General features: G+C 37.7%; 3 protein-coding genes across 3 annotated transcripts; all 3 read left to right on the top strand.

Moving 5' to 3' along the window:
* The first annotated feature begins 267 nt into the window (after positions 1–267).
* Positions 268–4801, top strand: LOC117575674 (dynein regulatory complex subunit 6). Its single transcript, XM_034259962.2, has 2 exons — positions 268–624; positions 2832–4801. The coding sequence occupies exons 1-2, from the start codon at positions 541–543 to the stop codon at positions 4581–4583; spliced, it is 1836 nt and encodes a 611-aa protein (XP_034115853.1). The 5' UTR covers positions 268–540; the 3' UTR covers positions 4584–4801.
* Positions 4802–8845: 4044 nt separating this feature from the next.
* Positions 8846–12177, top strand: LOC117575675 (pyrokinin-1 receptor). The gene is made up of 4 exons (XM_034259963.2): positions 8846–10081; positions 11441–11658; positions 11722–11865; positions 11933–12177. Exons 1-4 carry the CDS (start codon positions 9235–9237, stop codon positions 11981–11983), a joined length of 1260 nt encoding a protein of 419 aa, XP_034115854.1. The 5' UTR covers positions 8846–9234; the 3' UTR covers positions 11984–12177.
* A 2533-nt stretch (positions 12178–14710) lies between these two features.
* Positions 14711–16411, top strand: LOC117574311 (10 kDa heat shock protein, mitochondrial). Its single transcript, XM_034258120.2, has 2 exons — positions 14711–14848; positions 15824–16411. Exon 2 carries the CDS (start codon positions 15826–15828, stop codon positions 16132–16134), a length of 309 nt encoding a protein of 102 aa, XP_034114011.1. The 5' UTR covers positions 14711–14848; positions 15824–15825; the 3' UTR covers positions 16135–16411.
* Positions 16412–16562: the final 151 nt, after the last annotated feature.

Below are 16562 nucleotides of genomic sequence, written 5' to 3'. Positions count from 1 at the left end.
GTCAAGCCAACAACAAAACATAAACAAAGCGAGAGAGCGCGTATTGTGTGTGTACGAGCGAGAGCGGGATAGGGCGAGGGAGAGAGCGCAACGGGCGAGAGAGCGCGCGTTTCGAGAGCGTAAGAAACGCATGAGTGACAGAGAGAGAAGAGAGCATGCGTTGCTAGGGAAGCATTTATCTGAGGAGTTGCACAAATGTATCTGACAGTTTGATTTTCATTATTAGATACACAGCTGTGTTAGCTGTGTGTTGTGTGTTGCTGCTGTCTGGTGCCCTGTGCGTGGCCGTGTCATTGTTATTTGGAAATTGAAACTCGAGCTGCGAGCAGGTTGCTGTCGAATTAGAATTAAATCATAACTGAAAACCAAACAAATATTTGTGAAATTCAAGAAACGTTATCGAGCGAGTTAATAACGCGCAATAAATCGGAGGAAATTGTGCGGAAAAGCGGACGAAAAGTGCGCATTTTGAGGGTGCTGCAAATTAGATAAACGAAATTCATGCATTAATCGACAAATGAGACGCGTTTGATTGTCTGCATGGGAAATAATTTAACGACAAACGGAATTGTACGGATCGACCGGGGCAGAATCGTATTCTTTGACAGGAGCATCGAGTCCCAGGTAAGTGAAAATCTCATTGACACGGTCTGATGGCAATCAACAACTACATGTGAGCGAGCGAGCTCTCATCTAACATTGCATCTGTGTGGGTGTTGTGCGGGTCAAAGTGCATGAATATGTGTTCTACGTGTAAGAGTGCAGAGTAGTAAACAAAACCTGACTCGGCGTCTGCGTGAGCGTTGCCGTCGTTTGCATTGCTGCCCAAGTGCTGCAGCTTTTTATCACCTGTATTTCGGGTAACAGCGGCAGCCGCCTGACATTTAACCCTTTTGCGGTGCTCAGTGGTCGAAAACACCCTAACATTAATTGGCCATTAACCAATAGTGTTTTGTGTAGGACGAATGATATCAGGTAATAGCTACCTGACAACATTTTCTTTAACTGAACCTCCTTGAGTTGGCTGAAATACTTTGGCTCTGCAATCAATTTGCTATAATAAAAGATATCTTATATAATTTAAGAACAATCTGAGACAACATTAAATTCTATACTATTAGTTTACAATATTTGATACTGAAGGAAATATTTTCGGTATTTTCTTCGAATTTTATTAAATTTGAATAGCAAAGTTATACAAACTAAAGCTGATTTTATGTTAAAGTGTATTCAACTCTATTGAAGATATTGGATATTTCACTTAGATTTGTGTTTAGTATTTCACATTATTAATTTTTATTGAATTATATAAGCAAACTTTAATTTCTTCTATGAAACTTATTTTAGTATTTTATGTTCCAATTTTTATAAATAGTCCTAAACTTTATTGAAGAGTATTCAATATTAGTTTAGCTTTTAATAGTGCATTTCACAACATTCAAACGAAAATTCTTTATCAAACTTACATCAAGTGTATTAAACTTCATTAGGAAGTATTTGACATTATTTCTGATTTTAATAGATCACTTCATTTCATATAAATAAATAACAATTCAATAAAAACTATTCAGTATTCGGTATTTCCCTGATTTTAAAAGACAGGTGCTTCTCTTTCACACTTTTATGAAATTTCATAAGCAGACCTCTACAAAGTGAAACTATTTTTGAATAACGAAGAATATATTTTTCCTTAATTACACTTCTCATAAAGAGTTTTTCCTTCCATGAAGTAAAACTGTTTCTGAATAACGAATAATATAATTTTTTCAATTACACTTCTCATTAAGAGTTCCTTCCATGAAAAGTTTTCTGTAAATAAGTATGACTCTACATACTTACATATTCTAATTCTGTTTGAAGAGCTCCCTATGGCTTAATAGCTAAGTGGGTTTTATGTGGGCAGCTCTCTAACACGTCTGGCAGGATGAATTACTAAGTGCACCCACTCGAGTGGGAGTTGCGTGGGTTAAATTGCATTTTAGAGCACTCCACTCACTTCGTATTGCGTGGTAGTTGCAGGAAATTCCGGACTCTATTAATGCTGCTGCCTGGCAACCGAATTCCCTGAACTGTGGCAGCTGTGTCTCGGTGTCTAATTTTAGACCGCACACACATAAATACATATGTTTGAGGGCGGTTGTCTAGGGAAGGGAGCAAGAGGCAGAGGGAAACTGTCTAAATGTGTGTCTAAAACGACAAGTGCAGTTGATTTGAAATGCAATCATTGCAGCTCGGTTGACACCTAATCAATAACTTGTCTTGATACGATTTAATTTTTAATGGCAAAAAGGCAATTTATAAGTGTCTCAGCTTTTTATGGGATTGGCTCAAATAGGCTAGGTTTGGGTTTAGGTATAACCGACAATAAAGCCAATAAAGGTGCGTAGCTATACCGGTATATGTTGGCTTCCTCTCAGAAGCCGCACAGGATGGATGCATCTTTGGCTAAAGTCATGAGCATCCTAGGAGGTAGCTGTGAAACGTCACGAATATCGTTTAGACACAGCGATTTAAGGTATTTCAGCCGGAGTCGGGTAACGCTAAATAGAGAAAAGATGGAGAAGATGCTCAAGTGTTTCCTTAACTCCCGACTCGTTTCATTTCTTATACCCAGATTTACAGCATGAGAAGCTGACAAACAGTGACCTGTTAAATTGCCTTAAACTACCCTTTCCTTTAAATCAACCTTGTGGTTTTGCATAAGTTAGTAGAACGTCAGCACACGTCCCATCTTCCATTTCCCCCAAGAGATCTCAGGGATCGCAAATAGTTTGTTATCACATCATTCTAGTTCCCTGCCACATCAACTAAATAGTTTTCTTTAATTGCAGGCTTCAAAAGGGGAGCTTGAGATGGCGTCGACAGCTGCAGCTGCGGGCGAAGGGGAAACCGAAGTGACTGGCACACACATCGAACAGTTGCCGAATGATCTGTGGATCGAGATCATGTCTTACTTATCCTACTTGGATCTGCAGCAGTTGCGTTTGGTTTCTTGGCGCTGTCGCGATTTGGTCAATCGTCGTTACTTTCTCAACAAAGCGAAAGTGATTGTAACGAAAGAGAATCTGAAGGAAATGAAGTCGCATGTGGAGCGCGGAATTTCCTATCTGAGTTTCGAGTATCTCGAGTTGCGCAACTTGAGTCAGAGTAAAGACTTGGAGCAATTCCTTCGCATGGTGGGACCAGAGGTGAAGGACATGCAAGTGCGACATTCGCCGGTTTTTCGCAATATGGATGGAAAGTTGCCCAACCTGAAAATACTTCGCATTGCCACAACGAGTTTCTTGGAGGACACGAGTGTCAGCATCGATGGCATCAATATGAAGCAGTTCTTGCATCTCAATGGCTTCGAATGTGATGGCGTTAGTCTCGACTCTTCGCTCAAGCTGCTGATGCTGATGCAGCTGCGTCGCATGGAGAACAAAGTGCGACTGCGTCATCTGCAGTTCGAGTATCGACGGAATAACGAGAGCGCTTTGCTGCAAGTGTTGTACGATCATGCTGCCACCTTGGAGTGCGTTGACATCTTCTTCAGCTGCTCGCCGGGCATAGATACCACCGATTGGTGCCTCGCCTTTGAGCAGATGAATCGACTGCGCACGTTAAAGCTTTCGGGCAATTGTCACCTGGTGCTGCTCGATGATATACTCGATTCCATTCCAGAGACGGCGCAGTTGCAGCAACTCGATCTCACTGGCATGCTCTCGCTGACCAACGAAATGCTTTTGCGTGTGGCCAGCAAATGGCACAATACTCTTCGTTCCCTCGATCTCATGTTCTGCGTGCAACTCGACGTGCGTTGCGTTCAAGCTTTGAGGCAACTCAGCGGCTGCCTGCAATCGTTGACTATGGCTTATTGTCGTGCGCTGACTGGACGGGGATTGGTGGAAGGATTGACGTCGCAAACGAATTATATGCTTCAGGAACTGTATCTGGAGGATGTGTGCTTCATCGACGAGGCTTCCATGTGCACCATGCTCAAGCGGTTGCCCAATTTGCGCAAGCTTAGCCTGGACAACTGTCGACAGGCAACCACCGATCAAACTTTGGCCACCATCTTCCAACATCAAACGCTGCTGCGTGTGCTGCGAATTGATTATTGCGTCAAGATCACCGACAATGGCTTCATTGGCTTTGGCAAGCAACCGTATCCCATTTCTAGACTTCGTGGCTTGCGGAAGTTGAGCATTCGCGGTTGTCGCAACATCACGGATCGCATGCTGAAGAAGGCTCTGCAAATGCCCGAGATGCTCAGCCTCACTCTAGATTATTGCAATCGGCTGGAGACGAAAGGAATTGCTGCAGTCAGCGTCAATTGTCCTGCATTGCAAATGATTTCCTTGGCCAGCTGCTCGTTGCTCGATGATGAAGCTGTGCATCTGGCTGTCAGCAATCTAAAGCGTCTGCGAATTCTCAACATAAGCAATTGTTCGTTGTTGACGCTTCGCGCATTCCAGCACATCGCCAAGGAGGCGCGCAATCTGCGGGATTTGGTGGCGTGCAGCATCGATGGCCTGGATCACGAGGCAGCGCAGAAGATGCTCGCCAAGGAGCTGCCAGAACTGAAGCAGGTGATGCTATAGCAGGAGAGGCTTGTCCACTGACTAGACGACAACAATCCGCACGCAGGCTGGGGCACCGACGACGAGGACGAACCGGAGATTATAGAGGTTGTGGTATGAGTGGCAAGATGTTCAAGGAGCAGAAGGAATAGGAGAAGAGGGAGAAGGGAAATGAATAAGAGAAGCTAGAAGAGAAGTTGAAGACGACTCGATAAAACAGCTAAGAATTAAATAAGAATGTGAAGGGAATTGAATGTGAGAAGCTAGAAGAGAAAAGAAGTTGAGAACGATTCGAGAAAAGCAGCCAATAATTAAAGAAGAAGGTGAACTTAATTCAATGAGAGAAGCTAGAAGAGAAGTTGAAAGTGATACATGAAAAGCAGCGAAGAATTAAACAAGAAGAAAAGCGCCAAAAGTGGAGGATGAAAATGAGAAGGTTGAAGCTAAGAAGTTGAGCTGAGTTGAGTAAAAGATGAATTAGTAAGGAAAGAAGGAAGTAAGGAAAGTGAAGCAAGGAGATGAAGAAGTAAAATATGAATTGGTAAGGAAAAAAAGCAAGTAAGGAAGAAAAGAAAGTGAAGCATCGTCAGAGGATCAAAATAAGGAGGATCGAGATCAGAGGAACAGAATGAAATTATTAATGTAAAGAGCGAAAAAGTAAGAAGGAATACATAAAGAGAAAATGAGGAGTAGCTTCTAGAAAGAAGGAAAAGTTATTGGAGGGATGAAGAAGAAGCCTAAGAAGCATTTGGAAAAATGGGAAAGATATTGGACAGAGAAAGAAGATACCTAAGGAACATAAAGAAAGAAGGAAAAGTTATCGAACGGATGCCAGATCAGGTGCAGGATCAAAAGAAGGAGCAGGAGCAGTGCAATATGATTGAATCTATTTATAATTTAACGAAGCGTAGCCATACATCTAGCGTATTATTTGTGTTAACTATGTTTTATTTATTGCTATAAAAGTTCAAAATGTGAGAGAAACTCTTGTTATAACGAGGTGAAAAATCATAGAATTATTTTTAGACCTAATGTAACTATAATTTGTAACTATGTTAAGTCGACTTAAGGTTTTCAACTTAAACAATAATACAAAATACAAGCTAAAAAAAAAATGAAATGTACTTCAATTACCTCCTAATTCAAAATGGAACTAAACATATTTCAAGCAACCTATTCAGAGATTCCTTAACAAAAACACCAAGCAGCTATGCATTACGAGTATTTACTTAATATCGAATAGATTTACAATTGATAATCTCTTTTAATGTGATTAACGTAGAATCTGAAATAGAAAAAAAGAAAACACTAGACAACTTAACGAGCTTGACTAAGACTTTGTGAGTTTGAAACGTTTTAAAATAGACATTTGATAGCTACTCTGAAACACTTACAAGTATTTACACATACAATATACGATTATATAACATATATACATACTCAGATATATAACAGATATCATCACTATATTGCCGGCCATTGCTAAACTAATTGAGTGTTCAATGTCTATACGAGTTTACTCAAGATCTGTCGATGAAAGCTGAGAAGAAACAGATATCAATCTAGAAATAGTTATATACAATGCCATATTACACATTTCCGTATTGTAATTGCCCAAGTTTTGGCTATAATATTTACATATAAAAGGTCGATTCTCAATTCCACAAACACTCTGAAACTGCGCCAAAAAGTATGCCAATATAAAATGTGCGTCGGATTGGGAAATCACGCCTGTTTAATCAATATAATCATTAATCTAACTTAATCTACAGAAAGAGGTTTATAAATCGAATCAAATTTGATTTCCGAAGGAGGCTGGTAGGATAAGAATCTCATTTTCTTTATTTTTATATTGCATAATCTCATTACAACAAAGTATTTACATATAAGGCACACACAGATATTCATTAATAAGTATTGTAATAGCGTATCTAATTAATACTGTAGAGCGTTGGAGATTTCTCTAATATTATATTATTGATCTTTACCAAAATTAAATGGAAATATTTTCAACTTTGGTAAGAATGAATCCATAAAATGATAAGTTCCGGTTTCAGTCACCGGGGATAGCTGGTTGAATACGTGTCCAGTGTTTTAATGATATATATTTACTTAATTTTACCAAGTTATATATAAAAAATAATGTATACACGTATATATTCAAATTGTAGTCTTTGCAATATGTTTTTACATGTGTTAAAAAAGATGATTTTATCTGTTCTAAGTTGTCCTTAATCCTACAAATGGTTTTACCAACTAATATGATATACAACTAATATAATATAGTATACAATATAATAAAATTTATGTCGCACAAAAAATCTGTATTTTATTTAAAAGCGGTTGAGAAGGAATTGACTTAATTGGATATTTCATAGCATCAATTTTTTCAAATTTACAGAGTGGAAGAGTTGTTCAGCTTTTTAACTATTCGATAGTATTTTCATATCAGATCTGTATATGCTTTGACATTATAAAAGCAAATGGAATAGTAGCATTTGCAGTTGGAGAATGAAAGATAAATTTAATAATATATTATATTTCATCACTAAAAATTTGTTTCAATTTAGTAAATTGATTAGCTTTTTATTTATTGAATAGTATTTTATATTAGTAATCGAGAATTTGAATTAAATATAGTTATTTATTCACTACAATATAAATATTTGAACGGTTAAGCATTGGTAGATCTTTAATCATTAGCTTTTAGTAAGATCTGTAGAATTTGATAACTTTATGAATTATGTTACATGACATTTAATAAGATCCATAATTTCTTTACAATGGGAAACACAATTCTCATACCGATTAGTAGTATTTGATTTCTTAGCATAAGCTTTCTTCGATTGAGATACTAGTAAAATTGATCAGCTTAAGAATTATTTCAATAGTATTTTTTTTTTGAATTGAGTATTAGAATATAAATACAAATACAAATACTATATATCATTGTGTTTAACATTCATAGATCTCTAAACCTGTCGAATTTTGAAACTTTATGAATCAAAAAGCAATACGAAAAGGATAAGCTAGATATTTTATATGCTATTTAACATGATCCATGAATTCTTTAGCACTATAAACACACAACTCAAATGGAATCTTAGTGTTATAACTCTATTACTTATCATGCACTGCTTTATCAACCAAGCTTAGTAATAATTTACGTAGGTATCTGGTTGCCTTAAATCAAGTTAATTAATTCACTTAGTTCTCATTATCGTTAATTTCATTCCATAAACTGACTGCACACGATTGCAACCGCTTTCTTAAGCTAAGTACTGTAAAGGCATTTGAAATGCTTAGAGTGCAATTCACTTACAATGTCAGCACGTATTTCATCGCATGAACGAAGTGTGTGTCCACACAAATATAAGTGTCGCCTTAGCTACCTGAGAGCTGTAGAGCATTCAAGATATTTCAAGTTGCGTTTTATAAATCTGAGAAGGCAACTAAGCAACTAAGATGAAAAAAAGAGGCCCGGTTGCACTTAGTTAAACAGAGCTTTATAAAAAAGCACGCGTGCAAGCACTTTGCCAAAGTTAGTTCAAAGCTTTTCAAACGGGGAAGAACACACACCAAATGGGTGTGAGTGTGTGGGTGTGTGTTCATGTGTGTGTTTGACTATTTCGAAGGCAACGCACGCACTTTGACAACAGCAATTGAGAAGAGGAGAAGGTAGTTGGAAAAGACACTGAGGAGCTAGTTAGTTAGTGTGTGTGTGTGTGTGTGTGTGTGTGTGTGTGTGTGTGTGTGTGTGTGTGTGTGTGTGTGTGGCGCTAAACGAAATAAAATAAATGAATGAATATATGACGGGGGCAAGGGAAAATGTCACTCATCAGCCACAAAACTGTCACGAGAGAGGAAGTGGAAATGTGGAAATGTGAAAACGCATTCGCCAAAACTTATTTCGCCGTTTAATTTTCCTCAATTTTTTTGGGGTTTCTGTTCGTCGTTCGCTACTTGCCGTTGTTTTTCTTGGCTGGGGGGCTGCCAAAGCAACAAAAACAGAAAAAATGAAAATGTCACTAACAAAATCAAGCTGAGAGCGAAATACTTATGAGCATGCACATGTCAACCAGCAGCGACGCCAGCTGAGGCAGCAGCAGCGACAGCAACAGCAGCAGAGATAGAAATCTGAATGGAATTGTCGCGCGCTGCTTATCAGACAGGTTCAGAGCGAGCTGGCGTACGGTTCGGATTGCGGTACGGATATAAGATTTATAACCTACATATATATAAACACGGGACAAAAAAACACACACTCGCGGTTACCTGAACTTTTCAACTTTCCATCTTGAACATGTTGAATACGTGTTGAGTTTTTGCGGTTATACTCGTAATCAAGTGAAACCACACAGCAGACAGTTAGTTCGTTAGTCTGTCTGGAGCGGGGTTCTACTCCGTGTACGGTACGGTTGGAGATATATGTTGCGTGTGGAGAGACGCGAAACGGTCTCTGGGAATGCGCCACTGCTATCGCTATCGCTGCTGTTTTATTTTTCGTCGGTCGTGACATCAAATTATAATAATTAGCATAGAGGAGGCAGTGGAGACATTGCCCAACGTTTTAAACGGCAAATCAAAATCCAATATCGGAATTCTAGCAAGTGGAAATTTTGAAAAAATATAAACAAAGCGCTAAACGAGAAATTCCAAACAGACAGTCAACATGCCGCCTCCGCCTCCTCCTCCGACGACGCCATCTGCGAGCAATCTCAGCGACGCTGCCATCGCCCAGCTGCTTGGCCCCCAACGTGATTCGCTTGGCATTGTGATACCCGTGACCGTTGTCTATTGCCTGATCTTCTTCACCGGCGTCGTCGGCAACATCAGCACCTGCATTGTCATCAAAAAGAATCGCTCCATGCACACAGCAACCAATTATTATCTCTTCTCGCTGGCCATCTCTGATTTCATGCTCCTACTCTCCGGTGTGCCCCAAGAGATGTACTTCATCTGGTCCAAGTATCCGTATGTCTTTGGGGAATACTTTTGCATCGGCCGTGGACTTCTCGCCGAGACCTCAGCGAATGCCACAGTGCTCACCATCACCGCCTTCACCGTGGAGCGTTACATGGCCATCTGTCATCCGTTTCTCGGTCAGGCAATGAGCAAACTAAGTCGCGCCATTCGCATCATTGTGCTCATCTGGCTGCTGGCCGTGCTCACGGCCATTCCTCAGGCTGCACAATTTGGCATCAACAATTACGCGGGTGTGGACAAGTGTGTCGTGGTGCGTGTGATCATCCAACACTCCTTTCAGCTGTCCACCTTCATCTTCTTCTTTGCTCCGATGTCAATTATCTTGGTGCTGTATCTGTTCATCGGTTTGCATCTCTATCGCTCGAATGTCATTGGCGGCGGAGGCGCAGTTGGCACTCAGCGACGTCCCCAGCCACTTAAAGCGGTGCAAAGTGATACCATACTCTATCGTTACTCGGGAACTGGGCCGCAGTTGAGCTCGGTGCGTGGACGCCTCAATCATTATGGCACGCGTCGAGTGCTGAGGATGCTGGGTGAGTTATCAAACCAAGCAACAGTCAAATGTGCTCGACTATGGGATACCCGCTAGCTATTTTGAGTAAAAGCAATACAGTGTGGTATATTTGTTAAAATATACCAATATATACCAGTATATACCACAAAAATACTTAAAACATACAGAAATTCAGTATGACATACTTCTTAAAATATACCAATTTAATATACTACAAAATACCAAAATAATACTAAATTACCAAAAAATACTAAAAATATACCGAAGGCTATATTTGGTATTTTGACATAGTACTTCACTTAAAATATACCATAGCGTATAAAAATACCACAAAATACCACAATTGTACTAAATTAATATACCATAAAAATACTAAAAATATACCGAAAACTATATTTGGTATTTGGATATCGTACTTTATTCAAAATATACCATAACGTATAAAATATACCACAACATACCAAAATTATACTAAATTGATATATCACAAAAATACTAAAAGTATACCGAAAGATGTATTTGGTATTTGGATATAGTACTTTATTCAAAATATACCATAACGTATAAAATATACCACAAAATACAACAATTATACTAAATTAATATACCATACAATACCAAAAATATACCGAAAGCTATATTTGGTATTTGGATATAGTACTTCATTTAAAATATACCATAGGGTATAAAATATACCGAATTAGTATATTGCAAAAATACTACAAATATACCAAAGAAGATATTTGGTATATTGATAACGTACTACATTGAAAACATAACAAAGCGTGCAAAATATACCAAATTATTATACCCCAAATACTAAAAATATACCAAAGAATATTTTTGCCATATGGATATAGTACTACATTCAAAACATACCAGAGCTTACAAAATATACCAAATTATTATACCGCAACAATACTAAAATTATAATAATGGATATGTTTGGTATATTGATGTAGAGTGCAAAATATACTGGATTGTCATACAAAGAAAATAACACCAGAAGAATTTCTTGAATAACTCCGCCAACTTTAGTCGGATCGCATCCAAATTTTCATGAATCATAAATACTGCACAAAGCTATAATACCCTTCTACCCTATTGGGTAGCGGGTACAAAAAGGCTTACAAATTATGCATAAATGTGCCAAATGGCCACCCGGCTGTGTCCCAAAGTGTCCGCATTTATCTGCGGGCACAGCAAGTGGCCGCAGCAGACACGTTTAATCAGCCATTCACTGGCCAATTTATCGCCTCGTCGTATCATTTATATATGAGGCGCGTGTGTGCCGAAATAAAAGACAGACAGACAGACATCGCATTGAGTTCATGAGAGTATTTGCAATTGTTTTGTGTTTTCTGTGTGTATTTGACAGTTGCCGTTGTCATCTGCTTCTTTTTGTGCTGGGCCCCCTTCCACGCCCAGCGACTGATTGCCATTTATGCGCCCGCCCGTGGCGCCCAGCTGCATGATCAGCATGAATTCCTCTACACGGTGATGACATATGTCTCTGGTGTGCTCTACTATCTCTCCACCTGCATCAATCCGCTGCTCTACAACCTGATGAGCAACAAGTTTCGCGAGGCCTTCAAGGTGAGTTAGAACTTTTCTCTGTTTATTTCACTTTCATTCCCATTCTCTCTCTTTTATTTCTAGGCTGTGCTGCTGGGCAAAAAGTATTCGAAGGGCTCGCTGAACTCGCGACAACTTGAATCGCGACGCTTGCGTCGCACAGCTACGCTTAATTCATCCACGCATACGCAACGTGAATCCAGCGAGTCGAAGCCGACGATCATGCAGGTAAGTGCCAGACACCCGGCGTATGAGTAATATTCCATTCACTCACTCATTCTCTCTCTTTTTGTAGACGGCTCTCAACGAACGGCTGCTTCAAGCCAAGTCACAACTAGTTTCGTAATTTGAACAATTGCAAACTAATTGCAGTTGATTTATATTTTGCGAGCAACTCTCGTCGTATCGATATTTATGAATCGTATTTGTGCAGTTTTCTGCTTCCTAGTGTTAATTTATTTTAATTTATCATTTGTTTATAACACACATTAGCCGCATTGTTTTCCACTTAGTTCTTGTTGTTGACTTTTGTTGTTATTATTTGTTTTGTTGTTTGCTGCTACCAAAGCGTTTACATATATTATTATTTATACTTATTTGAGGCACTGCAATTATCAAGCATTTAATATTCATAATTTTCCCTCCGTTCCGTATTGAATTCTTTTGAGCTAGTCTATCGCATCTCAGTATAATTATTTTACGGTGTATTTCTTAAATTAAAATATGAAATATTTTTTAACTAATATAATTAATTACTGAAGGCATTCAATTAAAGCTATCTAGATAATTATATTTATCTAAATAATTGACAGGTTCCACTTTGAATTATTTTCGCACAGTTTCCATTTACAGTAGCCACTCGATAATTGAAACATGTGTTAATCAGAACTGTGATTTCATTTTATGCTCTCTTTTAAAATAACATAAGTATAACACTTTGAACAAACTGTAACAATAATAATTATTGTAGTTTTAAAATAGCTTTAACCAAGTTTAGCTTTCAAGTTTGTTCGACAAACAAAGTAGAGAAATGATTGATTGATTGATGTTGGAAATTGAGCGGAAAGCTAAAACTGACTCTGGCTAAGAAAAAGTTGGAGCGGGTCGCTTAAAGTGCTTCTGTCTGCTGTAAAGTCAAATGTTTGTAAACAAATAAAAGAACAACAAAATAAAATTCTTGTATAAATAGAGAATGTAATTTGGTTATTGCATTGCTAAGGCTTCAAAGGCAAGTTGACTATTTTTGGCTCTTTAAGATGTCAGCGCAATTAAAGTGCAAATTCGGATTTGAATTCAAAGAAATGCGCATAAACAAAAACAATCTTTTTTATCGATTTGCATTTGTGGAACTGTGAGTGCCAACTGCATGCATAAATAATATGATAATGATGCACACGGTTCACGCCTCCTTCTGCTGCTCCCCAGACGTCTAATCATTGTGCCTGATCATCGCCCAAGGACTGCCAACGCGACGTATGAGTAATGTGTGCCAAGCAGTGCATTTGGTATGAAAATGCAATCAAACAAATGGACTGATTGCCCAAGACAAAGTCCACACGCTTACCCTTTTTATTTGTTGTTGTTTTGTTTTGCAAGTGTGATTGGGTTCACACCCTCAGCTACTGCATCCCTTTTTCACAGCGTTTGCTACGTCTGCGTGTGAGTGTTTGCGTACTTCCTCGCTGTGCTCATAAATTCAACACAAAATGCGTCATTTTGATATGTGGAATCCAAAGCGCAGCATGCCATAAACACCATAAAGTCCAAAAAACTGGTACCAAGCAGATGTGGCAGCGTTTAAAGCGAATTAGAGGCTACAAAATACCCTGGAGAAAGGAATTTAAATATTTATATTATGTATATTTTTATATTTCATGGTAAAAAACTAACTAATTATAATAAAATGGAGTTTCAAATTTGTATTTTATTGCGAAACATTATCAAGTTGCCAACACTCAGTGCGTATACGTAATATGACAACTGGTTATACTTGCCCCTGAAAGTATGCAACGTTTTAGTGTGAATTGAGAAACAAACGCTGTGATTGCTTTGCTGTGTTTGAGCACGTTTCTGTTGATTCGTCGAATTCAATCATAAATGTATTACGTCTGCTATTGATGTGATAAGAGTTTGTTTTTGGAAAATGATAGAAAAAAGAGAGAGAAAAAGAAGAAACTTTTTTCAAAGCTAGTAAAGAGAGAAAAAGGCTTTAGCAGCTACAAAATGCTCAGCCTTGATGGTAAGTAAAGTTAAGTTGTAGACAGTAGTTGTGACCTTTACTTTTACAGGGTATCGTAATTATATACGCTACGCTTAGGGTATATAAAAAGTTTCCATGTACGTCACGTACAATGTACAACGGACAAAAACCAAAAAGCCAATGGAATAATACACAAAAAAGAAGCAAAATGAAATGATCCACTAACACACACAAGCACACACTCTGAGAGAGTGAGAGACTGTCATACAGACACACCCACTGACAGAGAAGCCGCCCGCAAAATGACGTAGAAAGTGTGAAATATTTTGATTTACGAGCGAGTCGGGAAATAGCAACACAGCAAAAGAAACAACCAGCAAAGCAGCAGCAGCAATAACAGAATAAATAAACAACAAAAATGGCAAGCAAAAAAAAAATGCGGGCGAAAAAATTGCGAGGGAATTAACTCTGCCTGCAAGAAGCCAAACAGGAAACACACACACACACGCACACATGCTTATATGAAACCGCAGACACACGCATACAGTAGTTAGTACGCGGTAGTGCCAACAGGTGGCGCTGACGTTTGCAGCGTGGGAATTTCAGCAGAACAGAAGCGTAAATGCCAAGTAACTTATTTCTAACACGCTCAAAGCTACACACACACACACACACCCACTCTCACAAACACACACACACATACACACACACACACAAACTCCCACTTACACAAATTCATTTTTAATAAGCTGCTTTAAACGCAATTGCCACAAGAATGTAAACACTTTGTTTGGCATGACAACTTTAGAGTGAACCCAAATCACAGTTGACTTTGGAGTTGATGAAATATGAATAAAAAAGTAAATCAAAATGTTGTAAATCAAGTAGGCCAGCAAATTTGTAATTTACTAAACAACAGAAGCTTTTACGCTCATTCTGCTTTGGGTGTTAGAGCTGAAAGGTCCTAAAATTAAAAAAAAAACTAAAAATAAGAAAATCAAAAATAATTTGGTGAGTGAAAGATTTTTTTAAAGTAAGCAAAAAGTGAGGAATCTACTTTTCTGAGTTTTTTTTTATGTTTTTTTTTTAAGTGCTTTAAAAGTGATCATAAAATAAGAATTGTTTTAGTTTTTTCAATACTTAAATTGTTGTCGATTTATACAAATTTTATATTTGAAAAATTGAACGATTTTAAATTGTTTAATATGTAGATTTGTGTCGATTTTTACAATATTTTTGATTTATTTAGAAAATATTACTTTATTTAACTTCCAAGCTTTTTTGTGATCAATTTTACACGAAGTTTCCATACGGATTATTTTCCTCCTTGTTCATTTTTTTTATTTATTTTATTAAACTTGTACTTTTCAATTGCAAATTTGTGTATTCGAAAAGGAAGAAAGAGATAATAGAAAAATCAATGTCAAACAAATACTGTGCAATAATATTCAATTAAGCAAAAGTCTTAGCTATTCTAAGTTGAATGGAAATTCCATTCTATACTTTATTTTATTATTTTTTTCTTTTTATTTAAAAAATTTTGCCAGATTTTTAAACATTTATTCTGTAAATTTTTGTCAATTTTACATATTTTGCATTTAATTTTTTTTTATATTAAATTTTCTAAGATAGTTTTGCCTCGTTGTTTTCGATTTTTTAATTTTTTTGATGATTTCTTTTAGTTTTTTGTTGTTTGTTGCTTAATATTTAAAATACAATTATTTCATTTAGGTCCAATATTAAAGTCACATTTTTTATTTTGCCTTTTAAATTTTTATTTTAATTTTTTTTGTATTATTCAATAGAGCAACCAAATTTTTTTTGCTTTTCTAAATTTAACTTTCTATTCTATACTTTTCGATTTTTACAAAGAATTTTTTTTTTAAATTTTTTGCAAATTTAAAGTTTGTTTATATTTAATTTTCTACATTTGTTTTGTTTTATTGTTTATTATTTTTACTGTCCTTTATAAACTTTATTGTGCAGCCATGTCAAGCGTTATTAAGAAAGTTATTCCGATGCTGGATCGCATTCTGATCATGCGCGCTGAGGTGAAGACAACCACAGCGGGTGGCATTCTTCTTCCAGAGGAGTCCGTTCCCAAGGAGATGGAGGGCGTGGTTGTTGCCGTGGGACCCGGTGCTCGCAATCCAGCCGGAGCTGGTCATCTCCCAGTGGCCGTGAAGGAGGGAGATCGCGTTCTCCTGCCCAAATACGGAGGCACCAAGGTGGACATGGATGACAAGCGTGAATACGTCTTGTTCCGCGAGGGAGATATTCTGGCAAAGCTAGAGTAAAAGTTTGTCAAGCGATATTCGAGTTTGAGGCCGCCATACACTAAACACAGCTAGACACAAGAGAAAAGAATCTAAATGCATCTCCACAACTACACACAAAAGAGGTTAAAAAGACAGCTGCGTTCGAAACTAAATGATTGATGAAATGTTGTATTTGGTAGCTAAACACGAAACGGCGACAATTCCAATATTACAATATTCAATACAATTATAAACATTTAGTTATTAAGTACACGAATAATAAACAATTGTTCCCTTTTGCGTTTGAAAGCATGAATTGAAGAGGTGTTTTTGTTGACTTGCAACATGCGGCATGCAGCATGTGTGGCAGTTGCAACAAGTTGTTAGCAATTGCTGATAACATTCCAACATTCTCTCCACCCACTCTCTGCCTCCCATTTTCATACGTCAGCCTGTTGCTGCCACAT

This window comes from Drosophila albomicans, chromosome 2R, assembly GCF_009650485.2.
Source record: "Drosophila albomicans strain 15112-1751.03 chromosome 2R, ASM965048v2, whole genome shotgun sequence".
Lineage (NCBI taxonomy): Eukaryota > Metazoa > Arthropoda > Insecta > Diptera > Drosophilidae > Drosophila > Drosophila albomicans.
This window is presented reverse-complemented; position numbering and strand designations above follow the sequence as displayed.

Bases quoted from the DNA above. Each gene is read 5' to 3' on its own strand.
- LOC117575674 (XM_034259962.2), top strand. From the start codon at position 541: ATGGGAAATAATTTAACGACAAACGGAATTGTACGGATCGACCGGGGC. The intron at 625-2,831 runs GTAAGTGAAAAT...CTTTAATTGCAG, and splicing joins ACAGGAGCATCGAGTCCCAG to GCTTCAAAAGGGGAGCTTGA.
- LOC117575675 (XM_034259963.2), top strand. From the start codon at position 9,235: ATGCCGCCTCCGCCTCCTCCTCCGACGACGCCATCTGCGAGCAATCTC. The intron at 11,659-11,721 runs GTGAGTTAGAAC...TTTTATTTCTAG, and splicing joins AGTTTCGCGAGGCCTTCAAG to GCTGTGCTGCTGGGCAAAAA. The intron at 11,866-11,932 runs GTAAGTGCCAGA...CTCTTTTTGTAG, and splicing joins CGAAGCCGACGATCATGCAG to ACGGCTCTCAACGAACGGCT.
- LOC117574311 (XM_034258120.2), top strand. From the start codon at position 15,826: ATGTCAAGCGTTATTAAGAAAGTTATTCCGATGCTGGATCGCATTCTG.